The sequence below is a fragment of the Rhinatrema bivittatum genome, chromosome 1 (genome assembly GCF_901001135.1).
Source record: "Rhinatrema bivittatum chromosome 1, aRhiBiv1.1, whole genome shotgun sequence".
NCBI classification, from domain to species: domain Eukaryota; kingdom Metazoa; phylum Chordata; class Amphibia; order Gymnophiona; family Rhinatrematidae; genus Rhinatrema; species Rhinatrema bivittatum.
The window spans coordinates 254,384,830-254,403,091 of record NC_042615.1 but is presented as its reverse complement, the minus strand read 5'-3'; the positions used below and the strand labels follow the sequence as shown (position 1 = coordinate 254,403,091).

General features: G+C 43.2%; 2 protein-coding genes across 5 annotated transcripts in view; both read left to right on the top strand.

The window, feature by feature from the left end:
- The first annotated feature begins 1,934 nt into the window (after positions 1-1,934).
- On the top strand, positions 1,935-7,006 carry FASTKD5 (FAST kinase domains 5). The gene is made up of 2 exons (XM_029593712.1): positions 1,935-2,061; positions 4,301-7,006. The coding sequence occupies exon 2, from the start codon at positions 4,338-4,340 to the stop codon at positions 6,813-6,815; it is 2,478 nt and encodes an 825-aa protein (XP_029449572.1). The 5' UTR covers positions 1,935-2,061; positions 4,301-4,337; the 3' UTR covers positions 6,816-7,006.
- UBOX5 (U-box domain containing 5) overlaps positions 1,937-18,262 on the top strand; it is an 83,576-nt gene continuing 67,250 nt past the window's right edge. For 3 of the 4 annotated variants that reach the window (XM_029593754.1, XM_029593726.1, XM_029593744.1), the window contains exon 1: positions 1,937-2,061. The gene's annotated coding sequence lies outside the window, so the exon portion shown is untranslated. The other variant, XM_029593736.1, reaches the window with a different exon arrangement.

Genomic DNA, 18,262 nt, shown 5'->3' with positions numbered 1-18,262 from the left:
GATCTCGATCTGATCCGAGATGCCTGTCAACTGTTCTTTCAACGCCGAGACTACCACCACTGTTACCTCAGAGATCTCCAACTCCTTTACAACTAATTTTTCAGATGTTTTCTTGGTGGCTGCCAGTTTAGATGTACTGAAATGTAAGGCTTCTTTATCTTTTTTGCCAAGTTTAGGGGGCATTGCCCTTGGTGATAATGCTGTCTGATTCGGTATTCATACACGGTGGATGCTGTATTTCTGAATCAATATTTGATCAATTTTAGAAGTGACACCTGGAGCCTGGATACTAGCTTCTATGCAGCTTCACATCAGGTGACCCCCCTATTTTCAGTTTAGAATGATGAAAATATGTCAACTATGGGAATGTGCATTTCTTGTATTTTGTTTTGTATAGGCAGCAATACATTTCTGTTTCTCTTTCGCCAGTGTTGCAGTTCTCACTTTCAGGGCAAGTTTCAAAACCATTTCTGCAGGTAAAACAATGTTTCATTTGTGAAAATGGGGTTTTTGAAAATTGCTCACCCTATATACAGGTAAACTTATGCATGTAGTGCCACTCTACGTGTACATTTAACTGCAGATCAGGTAGGCAGTCCTGGGGGCAGACATAGCACTTATGCGCCCTCATATGCTAATTTCTCAAGTGTACATGCCTCGCTTAATTTGTTTACAAGTTCTTTTGCATATTTAACCCTAACTTGCATATTTAACCCTAACTTGAATGCAAAAAGTTGTAATTCTGCTGTTGACTCTCTTCCTTTGTATTTTGCATATTACCCAGTTAGCCCCTCCCTTGTTCATTGTAATTTCCCTTCTCAGTTACTTGTAAACCGACATGATGTGTCCTACGAATGCCGGTATAAAAAAAGTGTTAAATAAATAAATAACTTTTGAAGTTTCAGAAATACCTGTGTGTGAAAAAATACCAGCACAAATCATAGGAGCAAATCTATACACATACTTTTTCCAGTTCAATTTTCAAAGAGAATTTTTTCCTTTGAAAACTGGCATAAAATCTACAGGTAAAAGTACCTGCAGACTTTATACTTCCAAAAGAAAGTTAAAGTCTGGGTTTCTTTTTTTGTAATTTAATCTTTATTAAACAAAACAAATATATGTAGATTCATATTGGGCATCAATAAACTGGAGAATACAATAACATATTCCATTAAAAGACTGATGTTCCTTGTTTTGCACCTTTTACTAGTTTGTGTTTTTTTGTTTTCATTCTGGTTTATCTAATAAACTGTATTTTATTAAGTTGATTTGGCTTTTGAGCTGTGGTTTTAATATTTTTATATGTCTTATATTTTTTCTTCCACAGCCCTCTGGGGCAGGGAAGGTGGATAAGCAATCTTTTAAATAAATACAAGTGCCCCCAGTGTCTTCTCAGCGTTTCCATTTCAGTTATTTTCTACATGTTTATTTTTAATTTCAGTTCCTTTACTCTGTATTAGGTAAGGGTCGTCTGTGTTGTGAATGTGTGACAGACGTAAGGAATTCTGCTAACATGAAGTTCTGTGTAGCGATCCACAGCAATCTAGCTTGTTTTGCTTTTCCAATAGGAAGCATATTTTTTGTTGTATGGGTGTTGTCTTTTCATAGACAGGGTTGGTGACTACCACAGGAAGCCCCCAAACCACATGCCCTTCCTTCCCCACTTGAAGCATCGGTGGCCTATCAAGGACCACTGCTGAGCTTCGGAGACAACCTTCGGCTCCGGACTGACGCCCTTGGGGGTATAAGAGCCTAAACGTAGGGCTCAATGTGTGCCAACATTCCGCCTGACATAATGCCCAGAGAAAAAAAGCTAAAGCCCGATCTTCAACACCAGCCACAACTCCTACGTGTAACTCAAGCTGTTAGTCTCAGGCCCCTCCACCCTCACCGCTCTTCCTATTTCCGAGGGAGGAGTCGGACGCCCGTAATGACGTCAGGCTGGGTGACAGCTTCTCCACTCGGCGCCGATCATTGACGTATTTCCGAGGTCGCAAAGGCTCACCGGCTGCAGAGTGGTGGCGGTGGGTAGCGTGATTTACAGCACTTCATCAGTAGCAGGTAAGCGGGGACCGACCGGTGACAAGAGTGGTGAAGGAATGCGCCGGCAGTGGTTCCAGCAGGACGTAGGGAGAGAGAGTGCGTCCCTCAGTCCTCTCTCCCCGCGCCCCCGGTCACAGAGAGCCTGGAGCGGTCCAGGCCGTTTGAGTTCACAGAACCCCGTGCCTGCAACTTACAGCAAGTACGTGTGGTGTTCGCGTGCGCGCCTGTGGAATACGGAACGCCCAGAGAGAACCTTTTGGTACATTAGTAGAACGTTATCCTATGTAGTTATAACAGAACGGATAGCTGATTCCAGGAGCGACGTCACAGATCAATCTAAGGCAGCGCGCGGGGGCGGGGCCGCGCTGCGTAGTTTTTTTTTTTTTTTTTTCCCCCTCTCTCTTTTTATTCCTCCCTTGCTAGTGCGTTGCTAACCCCGCCAGCCCGACACCAGGAAAGCAAGAGGACCATTTCATCTCTTGTTTCTGCGGAGCCCCTGTCCCCGTCAGACTCGAGTCTCCCGAGGCAGGGGACTGGGCGCTACTTGGTCATTTTCTAAGTGGCGTTTTAACGTCCGTGCAGAGGTCCTGTACCTTTCACATCGTTGAGGGTCTATCTAATCATGTGCAGTATCCTTACGGATGCTTGGTTGGGTGAGGGAGAATTTTTCTTTTTTTTTTGTTCATCAGTTTCCTATTGCTCCTTTTGGACTCCTTGTTTGTGGAGCCATCCTCTGTTGGACTCGTGAGCCATGAGCCTTCATTCACAACAGCTTGGGGAGAGTGGGAGCTATTTTATCTTCCACCTCCATTTAGCCCAATCGCTGCAAGGTCAATCCTCAGCTCGGGTGACCTAACTCCAGCCATTAGATGTCACCGCTGTGTAATGACTATGACACTCTCTCCCCCTGAGGCAGTGAGTGCTGCCGCCGCAGCATTCCCGTCCCTGGCTTGCCCAGGGAGCAGAAGTCTGATCCAAAAATCAAACCTAATGCCTCTGTATGGCTGTCCACTGAGCCACCTATTGTGAGAAGAATCCACTAACCTGCTTTTGTGATGCTGTAGTGTCCCTTTCTTAGGGGAAGAAATTCCCAGCCTATGGGGTATGTGCTGACTACTACCAGAATACTTTCAGGGTTATGAGAAAAAACAGCATTTATGGTCATTTAAACAATAACCAAAATAGTACAAAATGGAACATTTAATAACTTACATCATCATGTTTACAGAATTAAAGCTATGAATATCATTCTGATTAGAATTTTAAAGCCATTTCTCTGTTGTGGGTGCTGTGATTTTGATTGTAAATGGGTCCTGAATGGAAACATTTTAGAAATGCCTGCCTTACTGCATGCCAGTGCTATTTTTATTTCTCTAAGCCCAGGTTTTGCAGTCTGTAAAAGCATTTTCTTCGGCTAGGTGAATGGTCTGTGCATTTTGCTTCTAATGCTGTCAGTCTGCGCAGATCAGCTGGTAAGGAGGTGGGCCATACTGCCAAATAATCTTAGCAAATGTCAGGTCTCGGTTTAGTTACGTGGATGAGCTATATTTGATTTTGTCCATAGGACTGTGTGGATTCTACTCAATATTTCAACAATGCACTCATTCACTCACCTGGAGTTGAGTGCATTTGCTATGCTGACAGGCCCAGGAGTGAGGGGAGTTGTCAGATGCATCTTTGGCCCCATACGAGAAGGAAGGAGGCATCTTTTTCTCACATGGAGGGGATGGGGAGAGGTGGTGCTAGAGCCTGGGAGGGAGAGAGTGTGAAAGGCCTGCAAAGCAGGGAAAGGGGGGCAGAGAGAGGAGGAGTGAGGGCTGTTGGGTGGAGTGGGAGAAACCTGAGGCAAGAGAAGATTGCTACTGGGTGAAATGGAGGAGGAGAGTGAGAGGGGTTGCCTGGGGGGGGGGGGGGGGCAGGGAAAACATGCAGTCACTATGTACTTAGCACTATGACTGCTGCCCTACCTGCCACCCCATCCCACTCCCCAAATATTGAAAGGGGAGCAGAAGTTGGGAGTACATAGCAAGTGGATTTTGGCTCTGGTGAGTAAATCCTGGATGAATTTTAGAATCCCTGATTCAGCTTACAGTAGCTGAAAACAGAAATACGAGCTGCCAGATAATCAGGAGGCACTTTTATGGATCCATGATTTCACGCAGAACTTCTGACTTTGTATAATGTTGAAGCATATATGAAAATGAAAATACATGTTGGTTGATGGAGACCACTCATTCTTCGTGTACCCTTTTTTCAGTACCTGGAACCATTTCTGATCCTGTAACTTGTGATCCATGGCTACTTTGATTTGCCGAAGATTTCCACGAAGAGTCAGTAAGGCAACTGCGTTTACCTTTTCTGTCAAACGCACAAAGAAGAAAATTCCTAATGAGAACTGTGAGAACTACCATTGGAATCCTGAAAGCATGGAACAGAACACAAGCTCTGTTAAAATGTTGAACCCTGTGGAATACAGAGTACTTTATAACCCATTTGCATACACCAGAACTAAAAATAAAGTACATCGGTATGTCACTGAAGATTCTGAAGAAGACTTTACAGAAAACAATTATTCTAGCGCTGGTGCTAAGCGAGTTCAGAATACTTACAGCATAATGTGTTCCCGAAGGTTGTCCAGTACTAAAAACACACTTTTGAAATTGGCGTTTAATAAGTCTCTTCTTGCCAAGTCTAATTCAGTGTGTTCTGTGAAAAAAGAAGAGAAAACGGAGGAAGTGCAAGAGTCTGATGTTGAGGCCTATAACACAAAGGAAGATCCTAGGGCTTTTCAAAATCTAAGACCAGAGTACAGATCCCTTTGTGTTGGCAGCTCAGAAGGTTTAAGGAATCTTTCAGTGGAAGAAGGGGATCTGATTTTACACAAAGTAGCTGTGTTGAAAAGCAGTCTGATGACAGAAACAATTACTGATTTCTTTTTTAAACTTAGTTGCTTGCCAGTGGAGCAACTTGTTGCTGTGAGGTCAAACACCAGGTTTTCTATGCTGTGCCGCTACAGCCTCGAAAATTTACATCTCTTCAGCGTGGTCCAGCTAATAAATATTCTCAAGGCCTTTGTACATATAGGTATTCCACCAGCCCACTCTATGCTGAACGTGTACGAAGTGGAATTTTGTCGCCGTGTGTGGGACATGAACCTGGACCAGCTTTTGTTGGTGGCTGACTTGTGGCGTTTCTTGGGCCGGAGTGTACCTCGGTATTTAGAGATATTTTTCAGTTTTGTTCAGTTGCGATGGAAAGATCTCACCTTGCCACAGCTAGTTCAGCTAACCTATATTGTAGGTGAAGGCCGGAAAGGTCCCCAGGAGCTAATGCAAAAGCTTGAGCCCTTAGTGTTGAAGTATTTGGATTTCATGAAATTAGACGAGATTGGTGCTATTTGCCTGGGATTCTTTAAATCTAGCAATGGGCTTTCAGAACATATCATGCGCAAGATAGGCGATAAGGTTTCCGCAGAAGTGGGAGAAGTTAGCGACTATGCTTTGGTGAACGTACTTAAAATGTTCCGTTACACTCATGTTGCCCATTTGCAATTTTTGAAGCGACTTGCGGATGTTGTTCCTCAACGCATTCCCACCGTAGGTGTCCAGGGCATCATGCACATTGCTCTGGCCTGCGCTGCTTTACATTACTTTGACGAAAGACTCATGAATGCCATAGCTGCGGAGGTGCCTGCCAGGGTGACATATTGCCGGAGCAAAGACATTGCCAAATTTCTGTGGACGTTTGGCTCTTTGAATTACGAACCACCAAATGCAGAAGAGTTTTATTCAAGCCTGGTCAATGAGATTCGCAAAAGGCTGCCTGAATTTGAGAGGTTTCCTGAACATTTTCTGACTAGCTTGCTGGCTCTGGCATTTGCACAGCGTTTTCCAACTGATCTTATAGACTTTGCACTCAGTGATGGATTTGTCCAGCTGGCCACTTGCGGGAGTATGTTCGAACTTAAAAAGGATCTTTTCACTCTTGATGGCAGCGTGGAAATTGAATGCCCAAATTACAAAGGCAGTCGACTTAAACCACAGCTTCAACAAGAGGTGACGGAGATGCTGTGGAATTTTGCAAGCCAGGATATCTGTATAAAGCCAGAAGTTTTAGAAGCTGTCACATTGCTTGAAACAATTTTGGGTGGGCCCCATTATATCAAGAACCACATGATATTACCTCATACTAGATCTAATGATTTGGAAGTGCATTTAAATATAAATGGAAAGCCAGTACCTTTTAATAAAGAAGTTACAGCTGCTGCCTTGTCAGACCGTAAACTGAAAGCCTCGGGAGTTCATATCACTGATGACCTAATGGGACAGCTGTTGAAAGGAAAACATAGGCCGGATATTAACGTGGATTGTAAGGGACTTAAATTGGAGTCCAAGGTAATGGAACAGAAAGAAATGGGGTTGGGTGCAAGGCTGTCTGGTTTTGATCGTTCTTTGTTTTCGGAGGGAGTGCCCCTCACTGACAACCTTCTGAATGTTTTGACCAAATCAAAGACGTGTGATGAAGAAACTGTTCCCCAGCTTAAGGAAGACACACACATCCTGAAACTGGCTATTCAGGTGTCTCATAGAAACCATTATTGTTATGCTTCTAAGCAGCTTCTGGGCCTGCACAACTTGAAGAGGAGACAGCTGTGCCGACTGGGATACACTGTAGTTGAGCTGCCTTTCTGGGAGTGGTTTCCTCTACTCCGCCGGACCCGTTCAGAGAAACTGGCTTATCTTCACCACAAAGTCTTTGGCACTATTAACTGACGTGACATAAACATTTAATGATTAGCACAATATTTTTGTTTTGCTTTAGCAGAGTAAATACTTGTATCATGGCTTCACTGTTTTAGCAAAACCAGCTTCACTATATTGCAAATGTATCACATGCTTGATTTTTCAAAAGTTATTTCATATGTGATTGCTAGAGATCATGGAGAATAAACAGTTTGAATTTACTTTAATATATCTTTCTTGTGAGTACACACATAGAAAAAGCATTAATATTGATGTGTAAATATCATTATGTACTTCTGTTCTCCTGTTGGTACAAATTGAATTTTTTGCAGTTTCAACACGAAGAATACAGAATTCAAACTCAGAATTGTGTCCTGCAGTGAGAGCAGCGACATCTTATTTGCTTCCTGACAAAACCCATACAGTGTTTCATTCAGCTGGAAATATCTGGCTTTATACATCTGAATACAGAGTATAAACTCCAAAAGACACACACACAGAGCCCCAAACTACCCAGTTCACCCTCTCCCACCCTCCACCCCATAATACTACAATCTGCAAGACATCAGGTTTCAGTACAAAATACAAAAGCAGAGGAGCCAAGCAAAAAAATGCATGTAAGGCTTCTAGACTTCTTCTCAACAGCATCTTGTCTAAGAGCAGTTAATTTTCCCATGTAATGAACTCTGTAGAGGCACTGGCAAACCAAAGCTGGACGTTCCGTACTCTTCCAGCATAATGCCAGTGTGCCCTTTGTAGTTATAATTTGTAAAATCAATGTTTGTAATGAGGGCGACACAGGGGCAGGAAAGCCTTAGGGTCCTTTGGAGCAAATACCCCAGTAAGGTCATGAATCAATGAAATCATATCTCAATATGTTTTACCTGGGGCCAATCCCATCACACATGAATTAAGGTACCTACCCCTTCCCCCACATAAACACCAGAAATCCTGCTTGGCATCTGGATACATTTTATGAAGTCTCCTTGGAGTAAGTTATCAAAATAATTTATACCCGTTTTCAACCAGCATAGTAGATATGGAAGCTCTCCCCACTAACAGAAAACAATGTTCCCAGGAGAACTCATCTAAATGCACTCCCAAATCATCCCCGGCAACAGTGTGTTGAGGCTTAGAGGATAACTCGCCATTCAATCCTATATACAACTTTGATATCAGCCCTCCTTCACAATAGCCTGCCCTCCAGCAAGCCCTTTCAAAAGGTCAATTATAATCAACTTTGATTTCATGTAATGGAAATATCTGGCTTTTTAAGGAGATTGGAAACAATTGATCCGAGTGACTGCTGCATTCTTTAAGAGCCCTTTAAGGGGCAGTTCCTATTAGAGCAACACTTAGCAGATTCAGAGATTAGCAAGTATTTTCAGAGTTGCTGCTATGCAGCTGGATGTTGCCTAGTAATAATTTAGCAAACATGCTGTCATGTGGTGACTAAAAATCCTATAGCACCCAGCTGGCTATTGGTCACCACTGTACTTCATTTGATCTTGAATCATTATTCTTTTGGCACCACAAGGAAATAGGAAGCTGATGTATGATGTGAGAAGCCAGTGCCACAGTTGTAACTGATAGTTGGCCAAGCTTCCCAGATATGTTGGCTACATTACATTAGCCTTTTAAAGAAGCAGTTGTTAGCAGATTTTGTGAAATTATTACTGGAGAAATACCCAGCTGAACAGCAATATCTTACATGCTTTTCAATTGTAAACTAAGGCAGAAAGGTCTGAATCAGCCAGACATGTAGGGCCGCAGGCCATTTTGATCAATTTAACCAGTGTATTGCAGCCCAATATCGCACTTTTCTTTTACATAAATTGGGCCTTTCTGCTGTAAAACAATTACCAGGGTGCCTTCACCCATCTGAATTTACCCTATTTGTCATCTTGCCTGGCTTGATTCTCTTGGCTCTCCTCCCATCAGTGGTCTTAAAATCTCAAAGTTTTACAATTGTTTTATTCAATGGCTTTTTAGAATAAATTAAATTTTATATTAGTTTGAAAAAACATGATAGTGTCACTAGATACTGCAAACTACTTCTTAAATTCTGATGAAATAACTAATTTATTTTTGAAAACTGCTGCCAGGCTGGTCCCAGATTTTAGTCTCTTGCATTATCCTGTTTCTTCCTAGTGTTCTATCAGCAGCAGAGCAAACAAGAAGTCACCCTAGGAGGATGGGAGCCAGGCTGACCTTGGATGGGGTAGATAGCTGGCCAGACCCTATGTCTTTACAAGAAGGTCATTCTAGTTTAAGAATTATTGTGCAGTACCTGTATGCAAAATGTTAAAAAGTAGCTAATAACCTATATATTATTTTAAGTACTCCTTTTAAGTAAATGAAGAAAAGTTTCATTCTCCATTCTTTCCCCATCTTTGTATCTCTCACTGTAGACTAGCATGTGTGGGCCAGGTAGTCCTCAATTTGCTCCCTTTGGACAGGGATTCCCTACAGTGATGAGTAATCTTTTTCTCCTTCACTGGAATCCTCTGGCCTATCACATTTTGGGCTTGTGTGCCTCAGTACACAATATTATAGCCTGAGCCACAAGGCATTCCTCAAATCATTTTAACACTTTTTTTTTTTTACTTTGTTTTCCATAATAGGTAAAACAAATATCTTCACACAAAATCAGTCCTTCCCAAAAACTCTTCTTCACCCCCCCCTCCCCCCCACTCATGGATACACTATCTTCTGATTTATACCCCACTTTTTTTTTTAGGCTCAAAAGAAGATATAATCAAGAACAGAAGACACAATCAATATAAAAAGCAAAATAAGAATTAACCAAGTAAAACATCTAAAATAATACATAAGAACATGCCATACTGGGTCAGACCAAGGGTCCATCAAGCCCAGCATCCTGTTTCCAACAGTGGCCAATCCAGGCTACAAGTACCTGGCAAGTACCCAAAAACTAAGTATATCCAATGCTAGTAATAGCAGTGGCTATTTTCTAAGTCAACTTGATTAATAGCAGGTAATGGACTTCTCCAAGAACTTATCTAAACTTTTTTTAAACCCAGCTTCACTAACTGCACTAACCACAATATCCAATATGGTATACAAAATAAAATATTCATAATAAAAGCAAAAAAACCCAACAACAAAATAATAAAACATAACACCAAGAACTAAAATAAACAACACAAAAACAAAGGGAGAAATATTACAGATAAAAATATTACAAGTTTAACAGTATGGACCAGATCATTATTGCTTTTCTCCCATTTTGATTCTATGTGAATCAGGTCATATATTTGCTCCCAGACCAAAGCAGCTGGTAATCAACTGTACTAACTGAAGACCCGAATTAGTGTGACCATTTCATAAGAAAAAAAGAATTGCCATACTGGGTCAGTATCCTATTTCCAACAGTGGCCAATCCAGGTCACAAGTACCTGGCAAGATCCCATATTGCTATCGAGCATTGATAAGTAGTGGCTATTCCTTAAGTCTAAGGAACTATTAACAATTTATGGATTTCTTCTCCAGGAACTTGTCCAAACCTTTTTTTTAAACACAGCTATGCTAACTGATTTAACCACATTCTCAGACTGTGAACTCCAGAGCTTACTTGTGCGCTGACAGCCAAATTTTCAAAAGGCTGTGCAGGTAAAATCCGGGAGTGACGCGCATGGCCAAGTGCATTTTAGAAACGACCTGGCCACGTGCGTATCTCCCAGTACGCGCAGAAGTGCCGGGCTATCCAAAAGGGGCGGGGTGGGAGCAGGGCAGGGGCTGACCGGGAAGCCAGCCATTAGGCCCTGTCCCAGGGAAGTGCGTGCCGGCACGCGGACGTTAAATCTGCTTTGAAGGAGCAGTAAGTTTAAAAAACAACAAAACATTTTGGCTAGCTGGGTAGGGGTTAGGGGCCGGGGAGGAGAGGGGAAAAGGTAGGAAGTGTAGTTAGAGGGATAGGGAAGTTCCTTCCCATTCCATTCCTTAATTGGAGCAGACTGGGAGGGAACTGGGAAAGGCCTACTCACGTTGCCACATGTACTTTTTTTAACCTCCTCCGTTAGGCTCGCTACACGACACGCCCTCATATGCACACGCTGATATAAAAATTGGCCTCACATGTGCACATGGGAATCATATTTTACAAGATGTGCGTGGCAACAAGCACATGTTATAAAATTGGCGCTTCCGTGTGCATGCGCCGGGGACCACGCGCACACGGATGCATGTGCGCATTTTCGAAAATCAACCCCTAAGTGAGAGAATATTCTGATTTGTTTTTTCATTTACTGTTAGATTCCACTCATGATTTTATAGACTTCTATCATAACCCCACTTCTATCATGAGCCATCTTTTGTCCAAGCTGAACAGCCCTTCCTCATAGGGGAGCCATTTTATCCCCTTTATTGTTTGGTCATCCTTCTTTGTACCTTTTCCAGTGCTTCTTAATCTTTATTGGAATATGGCAACCAGAATTGCACATGGTATTCCAGGTATGGCCTCACCATGAAGTGAAACAGAGGCATTATGACACTCTCCTTTTTATGTGCATTTATAAATCAAAGCACTTATATAATATTTTGTATAGCAATTGAATGGAAAAAAAGAAATCAATATATAGTCAACCAATACTTATTTTACCATTCCTTAATCGCAAGAAAAAGATAAGGGCAGCAAAGAAAATGAGATCCATAAGTAACATTAAAGAAAAGCCATTACAATGGTTTATAGCTCCGTTATTGACTATAATCAAGCCTACTAGACTACCAAGGGAGCTGGAGATGACACTAAAATGTTCCTTGCATCAATAAAGGATCTGAGCTGCTCAGGAGAAAAGAAAATAGAACTAGCTGAGTGCTAACACACCACATTTACAGGGATAACGTAGCATAAAGGTTGCACCTAATGCTAGTACTTTCTGTCTAAGGAGAAACCTTCTCCACTTCTGAGTGACCCTTGAGAGATCAGGAAAGATATGCATAACCTGGCCATGAAATTCGGAATTAACATTACGGAAATATAACACAACTTTTTACTAAGATACCCATCAGTAACAAACAAGCCAAGAAAAGTGGATGATTTGAAACTTCATATCCAGAAGTTTCAATAAGATGAGTAATACTCAAAGAAGAAACAACTGAATGGGAGGAAGAAGGCAAAAAAAAGTCTTATTAATAGAAGGCAATGAATCAGAGAGAATTTCTTGTTGAATTCCTTCGATCTTATTCTCATGCTCACTCAGTTTAGATTCATGAAGTGTAACTAAGGGATCCAATATAGAGACACAAGTTTCCAACTTATTGTTTGAAGCTAAAACCTGGCCAAATTGAGACGACAACTCCCAAAGAGAGTCCAGCATTACCTCCGTTGGCTTTATGAAAGGCTGCAATGATTCACCTGACGGCAAAAGGGTAAGCCCACGCAGCCAGCAAGACTGTTTCCTGTGCTGCAGCAGTTGACGAAAAGGAGTCTCATCCGGGTGCTGGTGGTGTAGCTTGCAGGTGAGGACTGAGAAACCTCCTTCCCAGCAGAGATTGGCGCTCCTCCTGTCTACCCTAATATTGGGGGCTCCACTGCCCAAAGGATGTTATCAGCTGATGTCCTTTGAGGTAGATGGTCTCATGGGGATAGACCCATACCTTCCCTTTACTTTTTTGAGCCATATCAGGTAAGAAATACACAGGGTAGGAGCAGCAAGTTTCAGCGTCTCAATCATGCGGCCATCTTGCTTTCCTGTTTGCTTTTTTTGGCCTCCGCTGCACACTGAGCCAAGGGTTTCAAAGTATAGTCCACTATAACGCCCAGATCCTTTCCTTGGGTGGTAACTCCTAATATGGAACCTGAGTGGAAGTACAGTGTGGATTACTTTTCCCCATGTGTATCACTTTTCACTTAACATAAATTTCATCTGCCATTTGAATGCCCAGTCTTCCAGTCTTGTAAGGTCTGCAATTTTTCACAATCTACTTGTGAATTAACAACTTGGAATAATTTTGTTTCTGCAAATTTAATCACCTTACTCTTTGCTTTTCCATATTGTTTATAAATATATTAAAAAGCACAGATCCTTGAGGCACGTCACTGTTTACCCTTCTCCCCTGAGAAAATCATTTAGTCCTTCTCTGTTTCCTATCTTCTAACCAATTTGCAGTCCACAATAGGACATTCCCTCCTATCCAGTGACTTTCTAATTTTTTCAGGAGTCTCTTATGGGGGATTTTGTTAAATGCCTTCTGAAAATCCAAATTACACTAAATCTACCAGCTTACCGTTATCTGTATACATATTAAACCTTCAAAAAATGAAGCAGATTGATGAGGCAAGAGTTCCTTTGTGTAAATTCATGTTGGTTGTGTCCCATTAAACCATGTTGGTTGTGTCCCATTAAACCATGTCATTTTCTGTGATTTTGTTCTATAGAATAGTTTCCATGATTTTTCCTGGCACTGAAGTCACTCGCCAGTATATAGATTCCCAGATCATCTTTGGAGCCCTTTTTAAAGATTGGGCTTTCATTGGCCACTCTCCAGTTTTCAGGTACAATGGACAATTTTAATGAAAGGTTATAAGTTACTAGTAATATATCTTCAATTTCATTTTTGAGTTTTTTCAGACTTCCGGGGTGTATACCATCTGGTCTGGGTGACTTGCTACTCTTTTTAGTTTGTCAACCTTCCTTCTTCCATCTTTACCGTAATTTTTTTCAGTTCTTCTGAAACATCACCATTGAGTATAGTTTCTGGCATGGGTAGCTCCCCAACATTCTCTTCAGTAAGCACCAAAGCAAAGATTTCATATAGTCTTTCCACGATGGCCTTATCTTCCCTAAATCCCTCAATCATATAACAGTCTAGAACAGGGGTGGGCAATTCCAGTCCTCGAGGGCCACAAACCTGTCGAGGTTTTAGGATATCCTAATGAATATGCATGACATAGATTTGCATACAGCTGAGGCAGAGTGCATGCAAATCTCTCTCATGCATATTCATTAGGGATATCCTGAAAACCAGACTGGTTTGTGGCCCTCGAGGACTGGAAGTGCCCACCCCTGGTCTAGCAGATTTCCTGCTTCAAAGATATTTTAAAAAGTTTTCATTATGAATTCTTGTTTATGGCCAGCTTCTTTTCAAATTACCTTTTAGTCTTCCTTATCAATATTTTATATCTAAATTGCCAATACTTATGCTTTTTGTCCTATTTTCTTCAGATGGATCTTTTTTTCCAATTTTTGAAAAAAGTTCTTTTGGCTAAAATCACCTCGCCTTTTAACCATGCGGCATTTTTTTCTATTTTCCTCAATTTATTAAAATTTCCCTTTTGAAAATGTAATGCTGAGCTGTAGTTTTACTTCACTTCAACCCTCCAGTCATTATCAAATTTGATTGCACTATACTCACTGTTGCCAAGCAGCCCCACCACAGTTTCCTCTAACACCAAATTCTTCACTTCACTAAGATTTTAGGTCTAAAATGAATCCCCCTCTCATTGGTTCCCAGACCAACTGCTCCATGAAGCAGTCATATATTTAATCTAGAAACTTTTATCTCTCCAGCATGTCCTGATTATTACATTTACCCAGCCAATATTGGGGCAATTGAAATCTCCATTATTACTGTGCTGCCAAATTTGTTAGCTTCCCTTAGCATTTCGTTGTCTGTTCATTTCGGTCAAGTAAATGGTAGTATATCCCCACCGCTATACTCTTCTCCATCACACATTGAAATTCTACTGTGCATTTATCCTCCTGCAGGATCTTTAACCTTTTGGACTCTATGCCATCCCAAACATAAAACACCTCCCCCCAACCAACCAAGTTGATGCACCCTATTATTGCAGTATAATTGATAGCCTGGTTTAGCACTGTCCCATTGGTTATCCTTCCACCAGGTCTCTGAGATGCCAATTATGCCTACCTCTTCATTCAGTGCTATACATGCTAACTTTCCTATCTTATGTTTAGACTTTTGGAAAAAAAACAAACTCCAGAGTAGTCCTAAATAAGCCATGGTCTGCAGAGGGCAGTTTCAGGAGGGGGGAGGCACACGCTCATAGGGGGAGCGGTTTAGCATCCTTAGCCACAGCGGCGGGAACACAGGCTTCTCCCCCTCCAGCTGCAATACACAAGGCCAAGAGGGGCCAGAAATGTGCGCAGTGTAGGAGGAGGAGGAGCTCCATCGCGGGCTCCTTTTGCCCCCGCTGTGATAGCTGTGAATCACTAGAAAACAAACAGCAGAGAACGGGAGGGGGCAGGCTGCAAGCAGATGCGCTGCCAATGCGGGCTCAGAGGGAGCCGCAAGAGCAGCTCGACTGGGCAGAGAGCCCATCATGGGGGGATGCAGCCAAGGTGCAGGCAGGCCCTGAGATAGAGGGAGAAGCCCTAGAGGGAAGAAGGAAAGGTACAGCATAGAAACTCAAGTTTTCCACAAAATTTATCTTGCTAATGCACCAGGCCTGTAAAGAAATGAAAGCCAAAGTGGCTACATTAGAAGGTCTTCCAGGAAGCGGTTCCCCATTGGGCTCCCAACACATGCCAGGTTTAAAGAAACCTAGGTCAGAGTGAACTCTCCTGCTGTGCCCCCCCCCCCCCTCTCTCCGGCCTTCCCTGGTGGTTCGGAGTGTGATGCAGGGGATTTAGAACTTCTAGAGGAAGTTACCGAGAAGGAGAGATGTAGCTGTGAGGTTGTTTAGGAAAGAAGAACTGAGCCACCTCATAGTAAAGGTGGCTCAGTTGCACCTCATGTGCAAGCCTTAAGCCTGCAGGAGTCAGGCAAAGAAAATGCAGAGGAAAAGAGCGTGCAAGGAGACTCAGTACTGAGAGGTATAGGGAGACCAGCAAGAGCCTTACCCCTCCACCCTGCTATAGAGGAAATGACTGAGGAAGAATGGGTCACCCCCGATTCAGCCCTGAAAGTGAGATCTCTAATGACTTCCCTCTACCCACTACAACAGAGGGAGGTGGCCAGGTTATTAAAAGTCCCAAACGTAGATGCCCCAGTGGCAGCAGTGTCAAAGAGGATGACTAGACCGGTAGAAGAGGTTGCCTCCTTAAGAGACGCACAGGATAGAAAGGTAGTAGCTATTTTGAAGAAAGCATTTGAGACAGCCAGTTTTTCTTTACAAGCAGCGGTATATGGGGACTATGTAGCCAGGGCATTGGTCAAAATGCTCCAGTAGCTCCAGGAAGAAACATTAGGGATAGGAGAAAGTCAAGGAGATAAGATGGCCAGAATAGAATCAGGAATGGCCTTTCTGTCAGAGACACTATATGATCTTATGAGAACCTCATTCAAACAGATGGCATAGATGGTGGTGGTGGCAAAGAGGTTTTTGTGGCTCAGACATTGGGCGGTGGATGCACCCTCGAAAGCAAGGTTAAGCGTCCTGCCCTTCAAAGGGCGTCTCCTCTTTGGGGAAGACTTAGTCATCCTAATGAAGCCTGGTAGATTCAAGGCCACAGAGACTCCCGGAGGACAGGCTCAAAGGTCTCTTAAGGCCCTTTAAACAAAAGATCAAAGAATTTAGAGAGCTTGTCAAGTAAGAGTCCTGGGTAGGTCAGGGAGTTAGGCCCCAGCTGAAACAGCCCTTTCAAGTGCCACAGTACTGGGTTAGAGATAAAACCCACTAGAGCTCCAGGGGAGGTTTAAAGGGGCTTAAGTGATGATCAGGGGGGCCCACCCTGAACCTCCTTCAGTGGGCAGTCACCTAACACTATTTTTCAAGGAGTGGGCCTGAGTTGTCAGGGACAGGTGGGTCCTGGAGGTGATCCACCTAGGGTACTTCCTGGAGTTGACTACCACAGTTCCAGAACTATTTTTATGAGTCCCCATGCAGATTGCAGGAAAAAAAAGCGAGGCAATCGGAGCAACCCTAGACAAACTGGTGGCACTAGAAGTGATAGTACCACTTCCAGTCACAGAGAGGGGCACAGACTGTTATTCCCTATCCTTTGTAGTATCCAAAAAAAAAAAAAAAAAGAGGCATTTCACCCGGTACTAGACTCTCTAAAAGGGTGAACAGAGCCCTCAAGGTGAGAGGGTTCAGAATGGAAACACTGAGGTCAATCATTGGGGCAGTCGGGGGGAATTTCTGACTACGCTGGACCTAGCAGAAGCATGTTTGTGTATCCCCATCAGAGAATAACATTGCAGAAACCTGAGGTTTGCGGTAATAGGGAACCATTGTCAGTTCAAAGCACTGCTGTTTGGACTAGCCACAGCATCAAGAACCGCTACGAAGGTGATGGTAGTAGTGGCAGGAGCACTAAGGAAGGAAGGTATTCCAGTGCACCCATATCTGGACGATTGACTGATCAGAGCCAGGTCAGGTGAGGATGCTCTGACATCACTTTGAAGCTCCGCCTCCTGGGCCAGATTGACAGTTCCCATGACAGCATGGCTAATTCATCCTGCTATCTATGGATACACCGTTTACGGTAAGCAAACTTGCTTTTCCCATACCCGCTGCGTGGGGGAACTGGGCAGCCTGGTGGGTTGAGTGCCCCCCCCCCCCCCCAGTGGGCTAGGCCTCGCACTAAGGTTTTTTTTCTTGCAAGCTGCAAGTGCCATTTTTGTGTGCTGTTGTGCATGTTCTGCTGCCCTCTGTAGGCCGTCAGTGTACCCAGTATGTCAGCTCTGCGCATGTATTGTGCATTCATATTTTTATTTTTTTTTGGCACGCTTTCTATGTGCACAAACTTTTTTTATGCACTTAGCTTGGCGCACAGGTTGTGCGTTCACCTTGCAGCGCTTATTTTTTGGGTGTATTTAATTTTTGAGCAGAGCCGTTCTGGCACATGTTTACCGCAGCGCTGACGCTAGTAAGCAAGAAGTCTAAGCATCTTCCTATTTTTGTTGCCTGTCATATTAGGGCTTCTCAGCCTGATCTGGCTTCTAACCTGTCAGCACTGCTCAAATACTCAGGGAGTGTTATCTTCCTCTGATTTTGCTAAGCCTGGCTCTTCCCATTCTTGACTGGGGAGACGCCAGATTTTGGTACTCAACTGGCTCCTCCGCTGGCGAGGGCAGTTCTGTAGGACCAGCTGCAGTTTCTTTTGGGCTTAGTCTGGACCCAGCTGCTTTTTCTTGGGTGGAATTTTTTCAGGCGCAGTCCTCCGCTTCCCTCATTTCTGTTCGGTCGGACTCTCAGCTGGTGGCTCCTCCCTCTTCCAGTCCTATGCTTAAACGCCGGGTCTCGCCTCTGTTCCCTACGGGTGTTCTCGACAGGAATCCAGATGGCACTGATGATGAGGTTGATCCTGATTCCCTGGAAGATGGGGAAATTCCTCCAGGGCTGGAACCGTATCAAACCAAGTTGTGGTTCTTTCATAGAGATGAACTGCCAGCCCTGATTTCCCAGGCCTTGAAACAGCTGGGTGTTCCTGGTCTGGATGCTATGTCAGAGCCGAGGAAGAATCCCATTTTGGTTTTCTTACATAACGCCTCTCTTATATTTTCCTGGTGATGGATGCCATCCAGGAAGTGATTGATCTGGAATGGGA